Source organism: Hypanus sabinus, chromosome 28 (assembly GCF_030144855.1).
Source record: "Hypanus sabinus isolate sHypSab1 chromosome 28, sHypSab1.hap1, whole genome shotgun sequence".
Lineage (NCBI taxonomy): Eukaryota > Metazoa > Chordata > Chondrichthyes > Myliobatiformes > Dasyatidae > Hypanus > Hypanus sabinus.
In genome coordinates, this window is record NC_082733.1 from 2,034,019 (window position 1) to 2,053,878 (window position 19,860).

Here is a 19,860-nt window from a genome sequence, read left to right on the forward strand (position 1 = left end):
GATCTGCCGAACGTGGAATTGGGCTTCAGCTTGCTGAACCATAGGTTCAGTCGCTGCGTCCAGAAACCCGGCAGTTTCAGTGAAACCACATGAACAGAGGCGGCGTTGGTCATTTCTGGTCCAAAATCGTTTGGACCGTCGGGGTCACCAATTGTGGCGGTGTGCTACACGCAGCGCTAAAATTACGACACGGAGTTGGTAACTGCAGTCGAAGAAAAAACTTTATTCGAAATACCCAGCCTTGCTTTTAAGCCTCCCTCAACCTGCCCCCCGTGGCGCAGAAGCTCCAAAGCTCTGTGCTCGCAAACCCCCGTAGGCTATCTCCCTTTGCTGGAACGCTGGCTAATTGTGAGCCAGTTCGGATGTGCCAGGAAATGGGTCGCCACAATACTCTTTACCTAATTTGATGCAATCCTTTGAACAATATGGTCAATTATCAGGATACAAGATCAACATAGATAAAACCCAATTACTTTCATATTACTATAGCCCACCAAGAGAAATTGAAAGTCAATACCCCTGGGCATGGCACACAGAGTCTTTCAAATACTTGGGCATCATCCTGCCAAAAGATTTGGCAAAATTATCAGAATGTAATTATCAGCCTCTATATAAAAAAAATTAAGGAAGATTTGGCAAGATGGAGCCTGATTCCTTTTTTCAGTCTCAGTTCAAGGATTGAGTCTATTAAAATGAATATACTGCCCAGACTGTTATATCTCTCTCAGACCCTACCAATAGAGATTAATCAAAATCAATTCAATGAATGGAACACAATGTTATCAAGGTATATTTGGCAGTGTAAAAGGCCTAGAGTTTGTCTCAAAACTTTGCAATTAGCAAAGGAAAAGTGGGGATGGGGCTTGCCTTCTCTTTGAGATTATTATTTTGCAGCACAGTTGAGAGCTGTGATATGTTGGTGTAACCCATCATATGACGCTCAGTGGAAAAACATTGAGGAGCGGGTACTTCCCATCCCCATACAAGCAATTTTGGCTGATAACAACCTGCAAAGATACATAAATACTATTGATAACCCATGGGTGAAATTGACTCTTAAAATATGGAAAACCACTATAAAAGAATATAATCTAGAGGGAGATATTGCAATTCTTAAATGGTGTGCATATGACTCAGATTTTACACCAAATAAATTGGATGCTAGATTTAAGGACTGGAGAGCTAAAGGAATAACAGTTCTTTGCAACATAATGAAAGAAGGAACACTGTTCAGTTTTGAAATGCTTAAAGAGAAACACTTATTAGAAAAACAAGATTTTTATCAGTATTTACAGATGCGACAATATGTTAATAAGATGCTTAAAATTGTAACCAAGGCAAATACATGCTTGATAGAACTCTTTAGAAAAGCATATAATTCAGATAATGATAGTAGAATAATTTCAAGCATGTATAAGGGGTTGTCAAATCTTAAAACACATTCGACTTCATACAATAAAACAAAATGGGAGAAGGAAGGAGGGATAATTATACCTGAGGAAGAATAGACAACAATATGGAGATATCAATGGAAGTGTACCAATTCACAGAAATGGAGGGAGTTTGGATGGAAAAACTTGATAAGATATTTTATTACACCCTCTCAGAAATCCCATTATGATAGTAACCTCCCTGTTTGCTGGAGAAATTGTGGAAATCAAAATGCAAATCATCATCATATTTTTTGGGACTGCCCTGTTATCAAAAACTATTGGAGGGGGATACACAATGCCCTACAAGACATCTTTAAATGTGAAATACCCTTGGAGAATAAGACCATATATTTTGGTCATATACCTCAAGAATAGTTGAAAAGAGATGAACTGTTGGTAGCTGGTAAAAAGACTCTTACTAGGAAATGGTTATCACAAGAGAGCCCAACTTTAAATACATGGATGGAAATTACAATGGACATTTACAAAATGGAGAAGATAACAGCATCTGTTAATCATAAGCTGGAACAATTTGATTCATACTGGGAAAAATGGTTAACTTCATAATGCCTCATAGGCCTGATTTTATTCTCACAAATCAATGAATCTGTTGTAAAAAAAAAGATCACTCCCTACTTGAACATAGTTCTTTCCTTTTGCTTGTTTTTTCTTTCTATACGTGTATACGTGTATACCTCAGATAAATATTTTGTGGAGATTTGTGATATATATGATTATATGATGTATATGTGCAATGTCTGAAATACAGCTTAAGGAAATGTTTGTTTGATGAATTTCAATAACAAAATAAATTACAAAAAAAGAAAGGGTGCAGAGGAGATTTGCAAAGGTGTTGCCTGGAATGGGGAGCATGCCTTATGACAATAGTTTGCGTGAACTCAGCCTTTTCTCTTTGTGGTGGTGGAGGATGAGGGGTGACCTGATAGAGGTACATAAGGTGATTGATTGTGTGGATAGTCAGAGGCTTTTTCCCAGTGCTAATATGAGAGGGCACAGTTTTAAGGTGCTTGGAAGTAGGTACAAAGGAGATGTCAGGGTTAAGTTTTTCTTATGCAGAGTGTGGTGAGTGCATGGAATGGGCTGCTAGTGACTATGGTGGAGGCGGATACGATAGGGTCTTTTAAGAGAATCTTCGATAGATACATGGAGCTTAGAAAAATAGTGGGCTATGGGTAACCCTAGGTAATTTCTAAAGTAAGTACATGTTCGGCACTGAGAGACCTGACACCTGACCAGGTTCATTTCCCAATACCAGATCAAGTACAGCCTCTCCTCTTCTCGGCTTATCTACATATTGTGTGAGGAAACCTTCCTAAACAAACCTAAAAAACTCCACCCCATCTAAACCCCTTGCTCTAGAGCAATGCCAATCAATATTTGGGAAATTATAATCTCACACCAGGACAACCCTGCTATTATTGCATCTTTCCAGAATCTGTCTCCCTATCTGCTCCTCGATGTCCCTGTTACTATTGAGTGGTCTATAAAAACACCCAGTAGAATTATTGACCCCTTGCTGTTCCTAACTTCCACCGACAGAGACTCCTTCTATGACTTCCTCCTTTTCCGCAGCCCTGACACTATTTCTGATCAGCAGTATCACGCCCCCACCTCTTTTGCCTCCCTCCTTGCCTTTCTGAAACATCTAAAGCCTGGTACTAAGTAGCCTCTCCTGCCCCTGAGCCATCCAAGTCTCTGTAATGGCCACAACATCATAGTTCCAAGTACTGATCCACTCTCTAAGCTCATCTGCTTTATTCATAATACTCCTTGCATCAAAATAGACACATCTCAAACCATCAGTCCTAGCATGTCCCTTCTTTATCACCTGCCTATCCTCCTTCTCACACTGTCTACAAACTTTCTCGATTAGTGAGCTAACCACCCTTTCCTGTCTCTTCATTCAGTTCCCACCCCCCAGCAATTCTAGTTTAAACTCTCCCCAGTAGTTCAGCAACCCTCCCCGCCAGGATATTGGACCCTTCGGATTCAAGTGCAACCTATCTTTTTTGTACAGGTCATGTCTGCCCCAAAAGAGGTCCCAATGGTCCAGAAATATGAATCCCTGCCCCCTGCTCTAATCCCTGAGCCACACATTTATCCTCCACCTCACTCTATTCCTACACTCACTGTTGCATGGCACAGGCAGTAATCCAGAGACCCTGCTTTGAGGTCCTGCTTCTCAACTTCCTTCCTAACTCCCCATAGTCTGTTTTCAGGACCTCTTCCCTTTTCCTACCTATGTCATTGGTACCAATATGTTCCATGACCTCTGGCTGTTCACCTTCCCACTTCAGGATGTCATGGACGTGATCAGAAACATCCTGGACCCTGACACCTGGGAGGCAAACTACCATTGTTGTTTCTTCCCTGTGTCCACAGAATCACCTGTCTGATCCCCTAACTATCACTGCTGCCATCCCCTTGTTACTCCTGTCACTGCTGCCATCCTCTTCCTTTCTCTACCCTTCTGAGCCGTAGGACTAGATTCTGTGCCAGAGGTGCGGGCACTGTTGCTCCCCCCGGGTGGTCATACTCCCTCAACAGTATTCAAACAGGAGTACTTATTGTCAAGGGGGACAGGCATTGGGGTATTCTCTAGTATCTGACTCTTGTTTTTCCCTCTCCTGACTGTTACCCACTTATCTGTCTCCCCAGGCCTTGCTGTGACTATCTGCCTACAGCTCCTCTCTATCACCTCCTCACTCTCCCTGACCAGACGAAGCTCATTGAGCTGCATCTCCAGCTTACTAACCCAGTCCCTAAGGAGCTTCAGATCAATGTACCTGGTGCAGATGTGGCTGTCCGGGAGGCTGGGACACCCAGCCTCTGACACCCAGTGCAGAAGCATAAGATTGGGCTTTGGAGCGTGGTAAGGACAGAAAAAGGTAGTTGATTCATTATTGCCTGCCTTGCACCGCCTGCTAATATGTTTTGTCATGTAGTCTCCACTGTCCCTTCCGTGTTTCATTTATCACACACATGATAGAAGTATACAGTCTATTCATGATAGAAAGATATCAGAATCATTTTTTTGGTAATTAAAATTGAACAGCGTGGCATTACGTTCTGCTTGAGGGAATATAAAATTACCTTTATTGTGGCCAGTACAACCTCCATTATTGCACATTGGCGTGGACTGAGACTTCTCACCTCTTCCCGAATCACATGTTCCTAATTGAGGTATAGTAAATGAAAACATGTTCAAGTAATGTTTCAAAATAATACAATCAAAAGAATTATCAGTTTACTAGAGAAATAAATAACTAACTATAATATCACAAACAAGATGCCGAAAATCCGAGCGACACACACAAAGTGTTGAAGGAACTCAGCAGGCCAGGCAGCATCTATGGAATAAAGTAGTCGATAGACAATAGACAATAGACAATAGGTGCAGAAGTAGACCATTCGGCCCCTCGAGTCTGCACCGCCATTCTGAGATCATGGCTGATCATTCACTATCAATACCCAGTCCCTGCCTTGTCCCCATATCCCTTGATTCCCCTATCCATCAGATATCTATCTAGCTCCTTCTTGAAAGCATCCAGAGAATTGGCCTCCACCGTCTTCCGAGGCAGTGCATTCCACACCTCCACAACTCTCTGGGAGAAGAAGCTCTTCCTCAACTCTGTTTTAAATAACTGACCTCTTATTCTCAATCCAGGCCCTCTGGTACTGGACTCTCCCAACATCTGGAACATATTTCCTGCCTCAATCCTATCAAATCCTTTAATTATCTTAAACGTTTCAATCAGATCCCGATGTTTTGGGCCGAAACATCAGCTGTATTTTTTTCCATAGTTTACCTCTCAATGAGCTTGACAGCATTTATTATGAGCTAAGTATGACTTGAGACTTGTTGGAGAGTGAAACAACACAGAAACAGGTCTGTTGGCTCAACTTGTACACGCTGACCAAGCTGCCTACCAGGGTTACATCATCATAAAATCTGTTGGAGCACTTCTTTATCTTATCTGACAAGGATAACTCATGTTCCTTCTTTGTACTTCAACTTTAGCATCCTTTATATTCCTCAATGACCCTGCTTATATATCATATTTTTCCTGAACTTAACCTCAAAATCATTCAACCAAGTTTCCTTAACCCTGCCCAGTCTTGCCATTCACTTTAACAGGAACATGTTTACCTTGAATTCTCCTTACCTCACTTTCAAAAGCCCCCCACTTGCCAGATATCCCTTACCTGGAAACAGCCTCTTCCAATTAACAATTACACAATCCTGTCTAATGCCACCAAAATTAGCCTTGCCCCAATTTAGGGTTTCAACATGTGTACTAGTGCTGCCTTTTTCCATATCTAATTTAAACCTAAGGTGCTCCCCCATCGACAGTCACTTGCTTTGCCTCATTTCCCAACACAAGGTTGTGTTGTCCCTTCTATAGTAGGATCATCTATATATTGCTTCCCTGAACACACTATTCTTACTGAGCAGTATCACAATTCACATCCTTTTTTACCTATACAGCTATCATAGTTGTAAGTAGGAACTTTGAGGTCCTTGACAAGATGATGAATGTGAGTGATGAAGATAGAGCTGTGGATTTTAGTAATGTGTTTGACAAGGTCTCCATGGGAGGCTCATCCAGACAATTAAGATGCATGGGATCAATGGTGAAATGGACACAGAACTGGCCTGCCCATAGAAGACAGGGTAATGGTCAAAGAGATTTACTGTAGCTGGAGATCTGTAATTAGTGGTGTTCCACAGGGATCTGTACTGGAACCTCTGCTGTTTGTGATATACAGTAAATACATGACTGGATGAAAATATAGAAGGAAGGATTATCAAGCTTGCAGATGATACAAAGACTGGTAGTGTTGTGGATAACAGATGACTAGCAAAGAATATAGTGGAATATAGATTAGTATATAGATGGAGAAATAGCAGTTGGAGTTTAATCCAAAGAATTGTGAGGTCATTTTGGTAGGTCAAATGTTAAGAAACAGTACACTGTTAATGTCAGGCAGGACCTTACCAGCAGAGGGATCTTGGGGTCCAAGTTCATAGCTCCCTGAAAATGGCTACACAGTTTGATAGGGTGGTTAGGGTTTATTAGTTGAGGCAGAGTTCAAAGGTCAGGAAGTTATGTTGCAGTTTTATAAAACTCCAGTTAGGCTGCATCTGGCATATTGCATTTAACTTTGGTTACCCCACTATAGGAAGGATGTTGAGGCTTTGGAGAGGGTGCAGAAGAGGTTTACCAGGATGCTGCCTGGTTCAGAGGGCATGTGCTATTTCAAGAGGCTGGATAAATTTGGGTTGTTTTCTCTGGAGTACCAGAGACTGAGGGGAGATCTGATAGAGGTTTAAAGATTATGAGAGGTGTAGACAGGGGAGACAGCCAGTATCTATTTCCCAGGGTTGTAATGTCTCGTACTGAAGGGCATGCATTTAATGTGAGGGGGTCATTTAAACGAGATACAAGGGGCAAGTCTTTTTTATATACAGAGAGTGTTTAGTGCCTGGAATGCACTGCCTGGGCTAATGGTAGAGGCAACTACATTATGTTTAGATAGGCACATGAATAGGAGGAAAATGAAAGGATATGTGCTGTACTGTTCTATGTTCTATGTTCCAACTGTATCCCAGAACATTAAGCTGCAGGTCCTACCCACCCCTTAACCATGTTTTTGAAATAGTTAACATATCATGATTCCATGAGCTTATTTACCTCATCTCTTAGTTTCTTTTTCATTAAAATAAATACAGTTTAGCCTGTTCAACCTAATGGACTTGATTACTTTAACTTCTATATTTATTTCCACTTTCCAACCAACATGTTACACTCCTGCTTTAAGCCCCTTATTCTCCTCACAGATTTGCTTAAACACATTTTACAGGTAATATCACTTTCAGAGAAAGCAGGTGCACACATACACATGTACTTACGATATAAAAGGAATGCTAGAGATACTCAACTGAACCTTAGTTACTCATTTTTACTTATTTAAAGTTTAGCTTAACTTAACACATTCTATATAACTAGACTAGAGTTTTGTTTCAAGATTTACATTCTGCATTAGTTCAAGCTTTTCTAAATTATTCGGAATTACAAAAATGTTCTTTTCACTGTCGTTAGAATAACTGCTTTTTTATAAAAATATAAATACAGTAAGTGGACCTTGTTCTGGTAATCTAAATGTTTTGTCTGAATTCTGGGGAATGCATCCTTTGAACACTTATCAGTTTCTATCTTCAAAGTCATGTTTATTTGCTGTAATTCAAGATAAAACATATTTTGACAGGGGCATTTTATATTATAATTAACAATGCCCATCCACATCATTTCAAAAGAATCATGTTGATAAGCCACATTCAGTTTAGTGAATCCTTGGAATTGTTGAAATCTACAGTATAGTTAATTGAAGAACTGATAGTTGATATGACATATGTGTCTGGATATTAAGAGCAGACCAGTTAGAAATAACTAGAAAGATCTTGAATCACACCCAATACATTCATATTGATACCTTCAGCTTTGATAGTTGGCCCAAGTCCTTCGCTGCACTCAGTATCATTTGTGCTCCCTAGAAAAGAAACAAGATTAAAATGGAACAGTTTGTGTAAAACTGTAGACATCAAAGAAAAGCTGTTCAATAATGGTGCTTATTTGGAGAAAAAAAATAATGATGAGTTTGCAGAATGTGACCTTTTTAAGACAAATAACAGATAGACTAAAGTTCTGAACACCAAGGAATAATAATCAATACCATATTAATTGATGGCATGCATGCAGCAATCAAAGTTTTTCCTGCGTTACTAGGACAAAATCCAGAAGACAAATTCCACCACATTATATTGTCTAAAAAAATACCATGCTACTTAAAATCAGTATTTGCCATAGAATAATAGTATAAGTGTGAACCATGCTAAGTCAAAAGTGAATCTCTTCTCAGTTTAAGAGGTGCTTTGCCTTTATTATCAAAGGGGAAAAAATCAAAAATATAAACAGAAAAGCACTTCAGGTCTACTGAAAAACTTATGACTCAAAGTTAACCTTGTTTCTCCTCCACAACTGCTGCCTCACTACCTGAGTATTTCCACTATTTGTAGCATTTTGCATGCAAAACCTTTCCCTGTTTTACTTTAAATTGGACAATTGAACCATTGTGAGATGATTTTACATTGGTTGTCGTGATACTTCATCACATGTGAGGTCTGCAAGGGTTGCATGACATGGCAGTGTTCCACGAGGCTGTGGTGGCCAGTGCTATCTATTTTGCTGTTGTATGCTGGGGCAGCAGGCTGAGACACCAACAGAATCAACAAACTCATTCATAAGGCCAGTGATGTTGTGGGGGTGGAACTGGACTCTCTGACTGTGGTGTCTGAAAAAAGGATGCTGTCCAAGTTGCATGCCATCTTGGACAATGACTCCCATCCACTCAATAATGTACTGGTTAGGCACAGGAGTACATTCAGCCAGAGACTCATTCCACTGAGATGTAACACTGAGCATCATAGGAAGTCATTCCTACCTATGGCCATCAAACTTTACAACTCCTCCTTCGGAGTGTCAGACACCCTGAGCCAATAGGCTGGTCCTGGACTTATTTCCACTTGGCATGATTAACTTATTATTATTTAATTATTTATGGTTTTATATTGCTATATTTCTTCACTATTCTTGGTTGGTGCGGCTGTAACGAAACCCAATTTCCCTCGGGATCAATAAAGTATGTCTGTCTGTCAGTGGTCCACATATTCTGTGTACAGAAATAAATTGTGCATTCACATTAAAAAGAGAGTTTTTTAATATAAAATTAGGTTATGAATAATTATATGCTAACTGCTGTATTCAATCAGCAACTGAGTGCCAGACTGAGGACAGCACATTCAGTGTTTTAACTGCAACATATCCACCTGTCCATGCATTCTTCTGAGATTGATGCTTATGCCATGTTCGCTTCTGTCAAGTAAAAGTTAAGGCTGCCCAGTGTTTACACAAAATTTGTCCTCAATTTTATTCAGGAAGGGAAATGAACATAGAACAGTACAGCATATTACAGGCCTTTTGGCCCACAATGTTGTGCCGACCCTCAAACCCTGCCTCCCATATAACCCCCCACCTTAAAATCCGCCATATTCCTGTCTAATAGTCTCTTAAATTTCACTAGTGTATCTGCCTCCACCACTGACTCAGGCAGTGCATTCCACGTACCAACCACTCTCTGAGTAAAAAACCTTTCTCTAATATCCCTCTTGAACTTCCCTCCCCTTACCTTAAAGCCATGTCCTCTTGTACTGAGCAGTGGTGCCCTGGGGAGGAGGCGCTGGCTGTCCACTCTGTCTATTCCTCTTAATATCTTGTACACCTCTATCATGTCTCCTCTCATCCTCCTTCTCTCCAAAGAGTAAAGCCCTAGCTCCCTTAATCTCTGATCATAATGCATACTCTCTAAACCAGGCAGCATCCTGGTAAATCTCCTCTGTACCCTTTCCAATGCTTCCACATCCTTCCTATAGTGAAGTGACCAGAACTGGACACAGTACTCCAAGTGTGGCCTAACCATAGTTTTATAGAGCTGCAATATTACATCACGACTCAAACTCTCTCTTGACTTATGAAAGCTAACACCCCATAAGCTTTCTTAACTACCCTATCTACCTGTGAGGCAACTTTCAGGGATCTGTGGACATGTACCCCCAGATCCCTCTGCTCTTTCACACTACCAAGTATCCTGAAATGAGGATCAGCATGATGCACAGTAAAGACTCATGTCAATTAAAGATCAAGTTGTGTAGATAGTTTGGACAATGGTTCATCATTGCATCATTCGTGCTTGTTTTCATTTCTCAGAGATCTAATTTGGGTTTGTTCTGCTTGATAATATCAAGCATAATAATATCAGCGCCGGACTCCAGAGCGAAGGTTCTCGAGTTCGAATCCCAAGTTGGGTTGAGCGTCAAGCTAGCAACTCGGCCTCGTAAAAACAAGAATAGCTTGCTACAGAAACACCATCATGACGGTGCCTCGATAACTCCACTGCCAAGTTAAGGACTATTCTTCTTCTTCTTCTTTTTAACTTGGGTTTCTTCACTTCTCATATCACATATCGCCCCTCAGCAGTATCCTCCAAAAACAGTTTCTGATGACACCTTGCTTAACCTGCTGAGATACTTCAACAGATTGCTTGCTGCCTCGCTTTGGCACACTCTCATACAGCGCTACCATTTTCACTAAGTTATTAGACTAAATTTCCATTAATTAATACTGACTCAACAAAAAACTCCTTCAGTTAAATACGGGAAATATTGTTGTCTTTATTTTCAGTTCCTGCCATGGATCCAACCCAACCCTTCTGAATCAACATCTTGGGTTTATCTGCTACTGAAATTCTCATCCATACACTTGCTATATCTAGAGCTGATAATTCAAAATTGAAACTGCATTTATTATCAAAGGGTGTATACGTTATGCAACCTTGAGTGTCAGAATCAGGTTTATTATCACTGGCATGTGATATGAAATTTGTTAACTTAGCAGCACCAGTTCAATGTAATACATAATAGAAACATAGAAACATAGAAAAACTACAGCTCAATACAGGCCCTTCGGCCCACAAAGTTCTGCCGAACATTTCCCTACCTTAGAGATTACTAGGGTTTCCCATAGCCCTCTATTTTTCTAAGCTCCATGTACCTATCCAAAAGTCTCTGAAATGACCCAATCATCTCCACCTCCACCACCTTTGCTGGCAGCCCATTCCATGCAGTCACCACTCTCTGAGTAAAAAACTTACCCCTGACATCTCCTCTGTACCTACTCTCCAGCACCTTAAACCTGTGTCCTCTTGTAGCAACCACTTCAGCCCTGAGAAAAAAGCCTCTGGCTATCCACACAATCAATATCTCTCATCATCTTATACACCTCTATCAGATCACCTCTCATCCTCTGTTCCTCCAAGGAGAAAAGGCCGAGTTCACTCAACCTATTTTCATTAGGCATGCTCTCCAATCCAGGAAACATCCTTGTAAATCTCCTCTGCACCCTTTCTATGGCTTTCACATCCTTCCTGTAGTGAGGTGACCAGAACTGAGCACAGTACTCCAAGTGCGGTCTGACCAGGGTCCTATATAGCTGCAACATTACCTCTCGGCTCCTAAACTCAATTCCATGATTCCAATGCACCGTATGCCTTCTTAACCACACAGTCAACCTGCACAGTAGCTTTGAGTTTCCTATGGACTTAGACCACAAGATCCTTCAGATCCTCCAAACTGCCAAGAGTCTTACCATTAATACTATATTCTGCCATCATATTTGACCTACCTAAATAAACCACTTCACACTTATCTGGGTTGAACACCATCTGCCACTTCTCAGCCCAGTTTTGCATCGTATCAATGTCCCTCTGTAACCTCTGACAGCCCTCCAGACTATCCACAACACCCTCAACCTTTGTGTCATCAGTAAACTTACTAACCCATCCCTCCACTTCCTCATCCAGGTCATTTATAAAAATCACGAAGAATAGGGTCCCAGAACAGATCCCTGAGACACTCCACTGGTCACTGACCTCCATACAGAAAATGACCTGTCTACAACCACTCTTTGCCTTCTGAGGGCAAGCCAGTTCTGGACCCACAAAGCAATGTGCCCTTGGATCCCATGCCTCCTTACTTTCTCAATAAGCCTTGCATGGGGTACCTTATCAAATGCTTTGCTGAAATCCATATACACTACATCTACTGCTCTTCCATATCAATGTGTTTAGTCACATCCTCAAAAAATTCAATCAGGCTCATAAGGCACGACCAGCCCCTGACAAAACCATGCTGACTATTCCTAATCATATTAAACCTCTGCAAACGTTCATAAATCCTGCCTCTCAGGATCTTCTCCATCAACTTACTGACCACTGAAGTAAGATTCAGTAGTCTATAGTTTCCTGGGCAATCTCTACTCCCTTTCTTGAATCAAGGAACAACATCTGCAGCCCACCAATCCTCCAGAACCTCTCCCATCCCCATTGATGATGCAAAGATCATCGCCAGAGGCTCAGCAATCTCCTCCCTTGCCTCCCACAGTAGCCTGGGTTACATCTCATCCAATCCCAGTGACTTATCCAACTTGATGCTTTCCAAAAACTCTAGAACATCCTCTTTCTTAATGTCTACATGCTCAAGCATTTTAGTCTGCTGCAAGACATCACTACAATCACCAAGATCCTTTTCCATAGTGAATACTGAAGTAAAGTATTCATTAAGTACCTCTGCTGTTTCTTTTGGTTCCATACACACTTTCCCACTGTCACACTTGATAGCTCCTATTCTTTACGCCTTATCCTCTTGCTCTTCACAGACTTGTAGAATACCTTGGGGTTTTCCTTAATCCTGCCCACCAAGGCCTTCTCATGGCCCCTTCTGGCTCTCCTTATTTCCTTCTTAACTCCTTCCTAGTAGCCTTATAATCCTCTAGATCTCTAACACTACTTAGCTCTCTGAACCTTTTTTAAGCTTCTTGACTAGATTTATTACAGCCTTTGTATACCACAGTTCCTGTACCCTACCATAACTTCCCTGTCTCATTGGAACGTACCTATGCAGAACTCCACACAAATATCCCGAGCATTTACCATATTTCTTCCGTACTTTTCCCTGAGAACATCTGTTTCCAATTTTTTAACACTTTTCTAACTTGTCTGTTCCTATCTCTCTCCAATGATTTTGTAAAGGAGATAGAATTATGATCACTTTCTCCAAAATGCTCTCCCACTGAGAGATCTGACACCTGACCAGGTTCATTTCCCAATACCAGATCAAGTACAGCCTCTCCTCTTGTAGGCTTATCTACATATTGTGTTAAGAAACCTTCCTGAACACACCTAACCAACTCCACCACATCTAAACCCCTTGCTCCAGGGAGATGCCAATCAATATTTGGGAAATTAAAATCTCCCATCACGACAACTCTGTTATTATTACACCTTTCCAGGATCTGTTTCCCTATCTGCTCCTCAATATCCCTGTTACTATTGGGCAGCCTATAAAAAACACCCAGTAAAGTTATTGACTCCTTCCTGTTCCTAACCTCCACCCACAGAGACTCCGTAGACAATCCCTCCATGGCGTCCACCTTTTCTGCAGCCTTGACACTATCTCTGATCAACAGTGCCATGCCCCCACTTCTTTTGCCTCCCTCCCTGTCCTTTCTGAAGCATCTAAAACCTGGCACTTGAAGTAACCAGTCCTGTCACTGAGCCAACCAAGTCTCTGAAATGGCCACCACATCATATCTCCAAGTACTGGTCCACACTCTAAGCTCATCCACTTTGTTCACAATACTCCTTGTGTTAAAATAGACACATCTCAAGCCTTCAGTCTGAGTGCATCCTTTCTCTATCACCTGCCTATCCTCCCTCTCGCACTGTCTATGAGCTTTCTCTATTTGTGAGCTAACCTCCTCTTGCCCAATCTCTTCAGTTTGGTTCCCACCCCCCAACAATTCTAGTTTAAACTCTCCCCAGTAGCCTTAGGAACCCTCCCCGCCAGGATATTGGTCCCCTTGGGATTCAAGTGCAACCCATCCTTTTTGTACAGGTCACACTTGCCCCAAAAGAGGTCCCAATGATCCAGAAATCTGAATCCCTGCCCCCTGTTGCAATCCCTCAGCCACACATTTATCCTCCACCTCGTTCTATTCCTATACTCACTGTCGCGTGGCACAGGCAGTAATCCTGAGATTACTACCTTTGCAGTCCTGCTTCTCTACTTCCTTCCTAACTCCTGTAGTGTGTTTTCAGGACCACTTCCCTTTTCCTACCTGTGTCATTGGTACCAATATGTACCACGACCTCTGGCTGTTCTCCCTCCCACTGCAGGATATTTTGGATGTGATCTGAAACATCCCGGACCTTGGCACTTGGGAGGCAAACTACCATCTGAGTTACTTTCTTGCGTCCACGTAATTGCCTGTCTGATCCCCTAACTATAGAGTCCCCTATCACTACTGCCTTCCTCTTCCTTTCCCTACCCCTTTGAGCCACAGAGCCAGACTCTGTGCCAGAGGCACGGCCGCTGTCGCTTCCACCAGGTAGGCTGTCCCCCACAACAGTACTCAAACAGGAGTACTTATTGTCAAGGGGTACAGCCACAGGGGTACTCACTAGTACCTGACTCTTTCCCTTCCCTCTCCTGACTGTGACCCACTTGTCTAACTCCCATGACCCTTTTGTGACCACCTGCCTATAACTCTTTTCTATCACCTCCTTATTCTCCCTGACCAGGGGACAGTCATCAAGCTGCATTTCCAGTTCCCTAACTCGGTCCCTTAGGAGCTGTAGCTCAACACACCGGGTGCAGATATGGCCGACCGGGAGGCTGGGAGACTCCAGGACCTCCCACATCGGACACCAAGCACAGAAAACTGGCCTCACACACATATTACTCCCTTTCCACAATTAACACATCTAGCAGAGAAAAAAATAATAAATAATTTTTTTTAAAAAATGAACAAGTAAATCAATACATATATTGAATAGATTAAAAGAACGTGCAAAAGCAGAAATACTGTATATTAAAAAAAAGTGAGATTCAATGTCCATTTAGGAATCGAATGGCAGAGGGAAAGAAACTGTTCCTGAATTGCTGAGTGTGTGCCTTCAGGCTTCTGTACCTCCTACCTGATGGTAACAGTAAGAAAAGGGCATGCCCTGGGTCCTGAGGGTCCTTAATAATGGACGCTACCTTTCTGAGTCACTGTTCCCTAAAATTGCCCTGGGTACTTGTAGGCACTTGTACAAGATGGAGCTGACTAGATTTACAACCTTCTGCAGGTTTTTTCGGTCCTGTGCAGTAGCCCCTCCATACCAGACAGTGATGCAGCCTGTCAGAATGCTCTCCACGGTACAACTATAGAAGTTTTAGAGTGTATTTGTTGACATGCCAAATCTCTTCAAACTCCTATAAAGTATGGCCTACAGGCAACCACAACACAAAGATACCCAAAATGAACCCATTAAAAAAAAATTCCAAATCTTAAATGTTCTCCCAAGTTTCATCTTCTGTAAACTTGAGGCAGAACTGTAGGATAGCAGTCAGTGTAATATTGTTGTAGAACCAATGACCTGAGTTCAATTCCTGCTGCTGTCCGTAAGTAGTTTGTATGTTCTCCCTGCATAGGTTTCTTCTGGGGGCTCCAGTTTTCTCGCACGTTCCAAAGACACAAGGGTTAGTACGTTAATTGGTCAGAAGGGTGTAATTGAGTGTTGTGGGCTCATTGGGTTGTATTTCTAAATAAAAAAATAGAATTAAAATAGAATTGACTGACCCCTCCCCATTTATGTCTTTGATCTATCTGGTATCAAACTCTCATCCACACAATTGCTACATCCCAAACCAATAATTCCTCCTAGGTCTCATCTTCTATAAACTCAAGGTCATTTTGAACACTGCTGCTCGTGGCCTAGTTCCGCTCGTCCAACACCCGTCTCAGTAACTGAATTTAGCACTAGATGAACAAAACCTAGATTTTAAATCTGTCATCATTCTTTTCAAAGTCTACCTTGCTCTGAGTCCCACCACCAGGTGACCTCAATCTTTTTGATACCCTTCAGCCCCACTATCCTCAACAGATATGGGGAAAAGTAAACTCGAAGTGGTATCCAAATAACACTTGTTAAAGAGTGACAACATCTGTGTTTTCATCCAAATTTATTAATCATGAAATTTACAGTATATATTTAATATCAGGGCATGGTTTTCACTCTCTGTGACATTTGGAACAGATGACTGATAATTAATCTGGTTCAGTGTGGCTCAACTCCTGGTTTCAAGAAGTCTTGTTTTTAATTCAAATTGACAAGTAAGAAAAATATTTGTTTACTTATGCTACAACAGAGTCAAGTGCAGGGAAGACTTCAATAACTCAAACATATACTGTGAGGTTCCAGTAGAAACTGTGAAGGTAAAAGGACGGGCACCTATAGATAAGGTCGAAATCAAAGCTGGAAAAATCAATATGTAAAGTTTAGGAAAATGGGACAGTAAGCTCATTAGATCTGCACAAAGGAGATGTGATCTGATTCAATGACAACACTTAGTAAAATCTGAAGAGCACTTCAGCCATGGACAAGAATGGAAAAGTTTAGAACTATTTGAGGAGAGAAATAACATACTGTATTTTTGTCTTCTATATGTGAACTATAAAAAAATCACATTCGGACACAGAGAGCCTTTGAGTAATATATAGCAAAATGGCAAGATGAAAGAAATTCCCAAAGGTTTAATTGGCCACTACTCTGAGCATTGTTCATGTCTGTAGAACTAAAATTTGAAGGGCAACTTAAATTGCTGCAAATTTATGCATAACTGCAATGGTACATCGAGAGAGTACATAATTCCAACTGCAATCTGCTAATAATAATTGAGAGAAAAGTTTTGCCACTAATGGGTAGATTTGTGGTAGTTCCTGGCAGTTCCAAGTCCCAGGAGACCCAAAGCCAATGTGCTTCTAGTTCACATGCCATGTACACAGGGACATGCAGACAGCCTACGTGTCCCTGATGTTGGGACTACAAAAGGGCCACGAGAGTGAATGGCATGTTTGACTGAATACAATGATTGGCATTATTCAACCAGGAATGGTTGTTAGCAGGTGATTTATGTAATCCAATTTCCAGCAAAGTTTTTATCTTTGGAATATAAAAAGAAGTTTGTGCACTCCCAACTGAATTACACTATATAGCTCCATTGAGCAGAACATGATGAACCTCACTCATAAAATACATTTACAGAGTATACTATACCTTGGTAGTGCAGGGAACTATTCTAGTAATGAAGGGCTGTCACTATACTGGCACTGGTTTCAGCATCAGAATGCATGAAATTGAAGTTACTGAAAGGGTGCTGCAAGGCCAATGGCTTCTATAACCTTTGGGAGTACAAGGTAACATATTGCCGCATTTTTCAGTCACTTAGGGCACAATGGATATAATTCCATTTTTCCAAGTAGTTTGTAACTAATTATATAGTTTTGAAAAATAGATCTGGAATCAAAGAGCAAAGGTGAGACCTTTGGAGTTTAGGAAAATGCTATTTTGTTCAAGCCATGACTAATAACTTTATCAAATGTGGAGACCTTTGGCTTTAATATCTGTGAATTACTTGCACACTAGACCAACTATTATAAATAACTACAAAATTCTACTGCACAACTCTAACAAAAATGGTAGATTGTACTGAAATGCAATATAAAGTGGAATGACAGTACCCTTTAGGAAATCCAACTTGTTCGTTCTACAATATATTTCTGGCATAAACCATCCTCCTGAATATGATCATGCAACACACACAAAATGATGGTAGTATGCAGCAGGCCAGGCAGCATCTACAGTAAGAAATACTGTCGACATTTTGGGCCGAGACCCTTCGTTAGGACTGACTGAAAGAAGAGATAGTAAGAGATTTGAAAGGGGGAGGGGGAGATCCAAAATGATAGGAGAAGACAGGAGGGGAGGGATGAAGCTAAGAGCTGGAAAGTTGATTAGCAAAAGGGATACAGAGCTGGAGAAGAGAGAGGATCATGGGCCTAGAGGGAAAGAAAGGGGGAGGGGAGCACCAGAGGAAGATGGAGAGCAGGCAAGGAGTGATTGTGAGAGGGGCAGAGAGAGAGAAGGGGGGGGGATAATAAATAAATAAATGAATGAATGAATAAATAAGGGATGGGGTTAACTGCCAACGGGACATCAACCATCTCGACTTCACCACACCTTGTTCCAATTCCAACCCCACTAAGGAGCACCAGGCCATTGTCTCCCAAAGCATCACCAATCATCAGCTCTGGGGATCTCCCATCCACTGTCACCAACCTCATAGTTCCCACACCCCATATTTCCCACTTCTACCTCCTACCCAAGATCCACAAACTTGCCTGTCCAGGGAGACCCATTGTCTCAGCTTTCTCCTGCCCCACCGAACTCATTTTTTTAAAATATTTTTTTTATTGAAGTTCATCATCAAACATTTCCATAAGATGGATTTCAGATATTGTACATATATATCATATAATCAGATATATCACAAATCTCCACAATTTAACTGAGGTATACACTTATAGAAAAGAGTAGAAAGAAAAAACAAGCAAAAGGAAAGAACTATGTACAAGTAGGGAGTGATCTTTTTTTTACAACAGATTCATTGATTTGAGAGAATAAAATCAGGCCTATGAGGCATTATGTAGTTAAACCATTTTTCCCAGTATGAATCAAACTGTTCCAGCTTATGATTAACAGATGCTGTTATCTTCTCCATTTTGTAAATGTCCATTGTAATTTCCATCCATGTATTTAAAGTTGGGCTCTCCTGTGATAACCATTTCCTAGTAAGAGTCTTTTTACCAGCCACTAATAGTATATTTATTAAATATTTATCTCTTTTCAACCATTCTTGAGGTAGATATCCAAAATATATCGTCTTACTCTCTAAGGGTATTTCACATTTAAAGATGTCTTGTAGGGCATTGTGTATCCCCCTCCAATAGTTTTTGATAACAGGGCAGTCCCAAAAAATATGATAATGATTTGCATTTTGATTTCCACAATTTCTCCAGTAAACAGGAGATTACTATCATAATGGGATTTCTGAGAGGGTGTAATAAAATATCTTATCAAGTTTTTCCATCCAAACTCCCTCTATTTCTGTGAACTGGTACACTTCCATTGATATCTCCATATTATTGTCCATTCTTCCTCAGATATAATTATCCCTCCTTCCTTCTCCCATTTTGTTTTAATGTATGAAGTGGAATGTGTTTTAAGATTTGACAACCCCTTATACATGCTTGAAATGATTCTACTATCATTATCTGAATTATATGCTTTTCTAAAGAGCTCTATCAAGCATGTATTTGCATTGGTTACATTTTTAAGCATCTTATTAACATATTGTCGCATCTGTAAATACTGATAAAAATCTTGTTTTTCTAATAAGTGTTTCTCTTTAAGCATTTCAAAACTGAACAGTGTTCCTTCTTTCATTATGTTGCAAAGAACTGTTATTCCTTTAGCTCTCCAGTCCTTAAATCTAGCATCCAATTTATTTGGTGTAAAATCCAAGTCATATGCACACCATTTAAAAATTGCAATACCTCCCTCTAAATTATATTCTTTTATAGTAGTTTTCCATATTTTAAGAGTCAATTTCACCCATGGGTTATCAATAGTATTTATGTACCTTTGCAGGTTGTTATCAGCCAAAATTGCTTGTATGGGGATGGGAAGTACCCGCTCCTCAATGTTTTTCCACTGAGCGTCATATGATGGGTTACACCAACATATCACAGCTCTCAACTGTGCTGCAAAATAATCATCTCTAAGAGAAGGTAGGCCTCATCCCCACTTTTCATTTGCTAATTTCAAAGTTTTGAGATGAATTCTAGGC

At 40.8% G+C, this 19,860-nt stretch overlaps 1 protein-coding gene across 1 annotated transcript in view; it reads right to left on the bottom strand.

Annotated features, from left to right (window-relative positions):
• Positions 1-19,860, bottom strand: part of LOC132382383 (protein unc-13 homolog C-like) — a 575,658-nt gene that overhangs the window by 77,052 nt on the left and 478,746 nt on the right. The window contains 2 exon segments of the mRNA XM_059952510.1: positions 4,548-4,628; positions 7,950-8,006. Of these exon segments, the coding sequence (XP_059808493.1) occupies positions 4,548-4,628; positions 7,950-8,006 (138 nt within the window).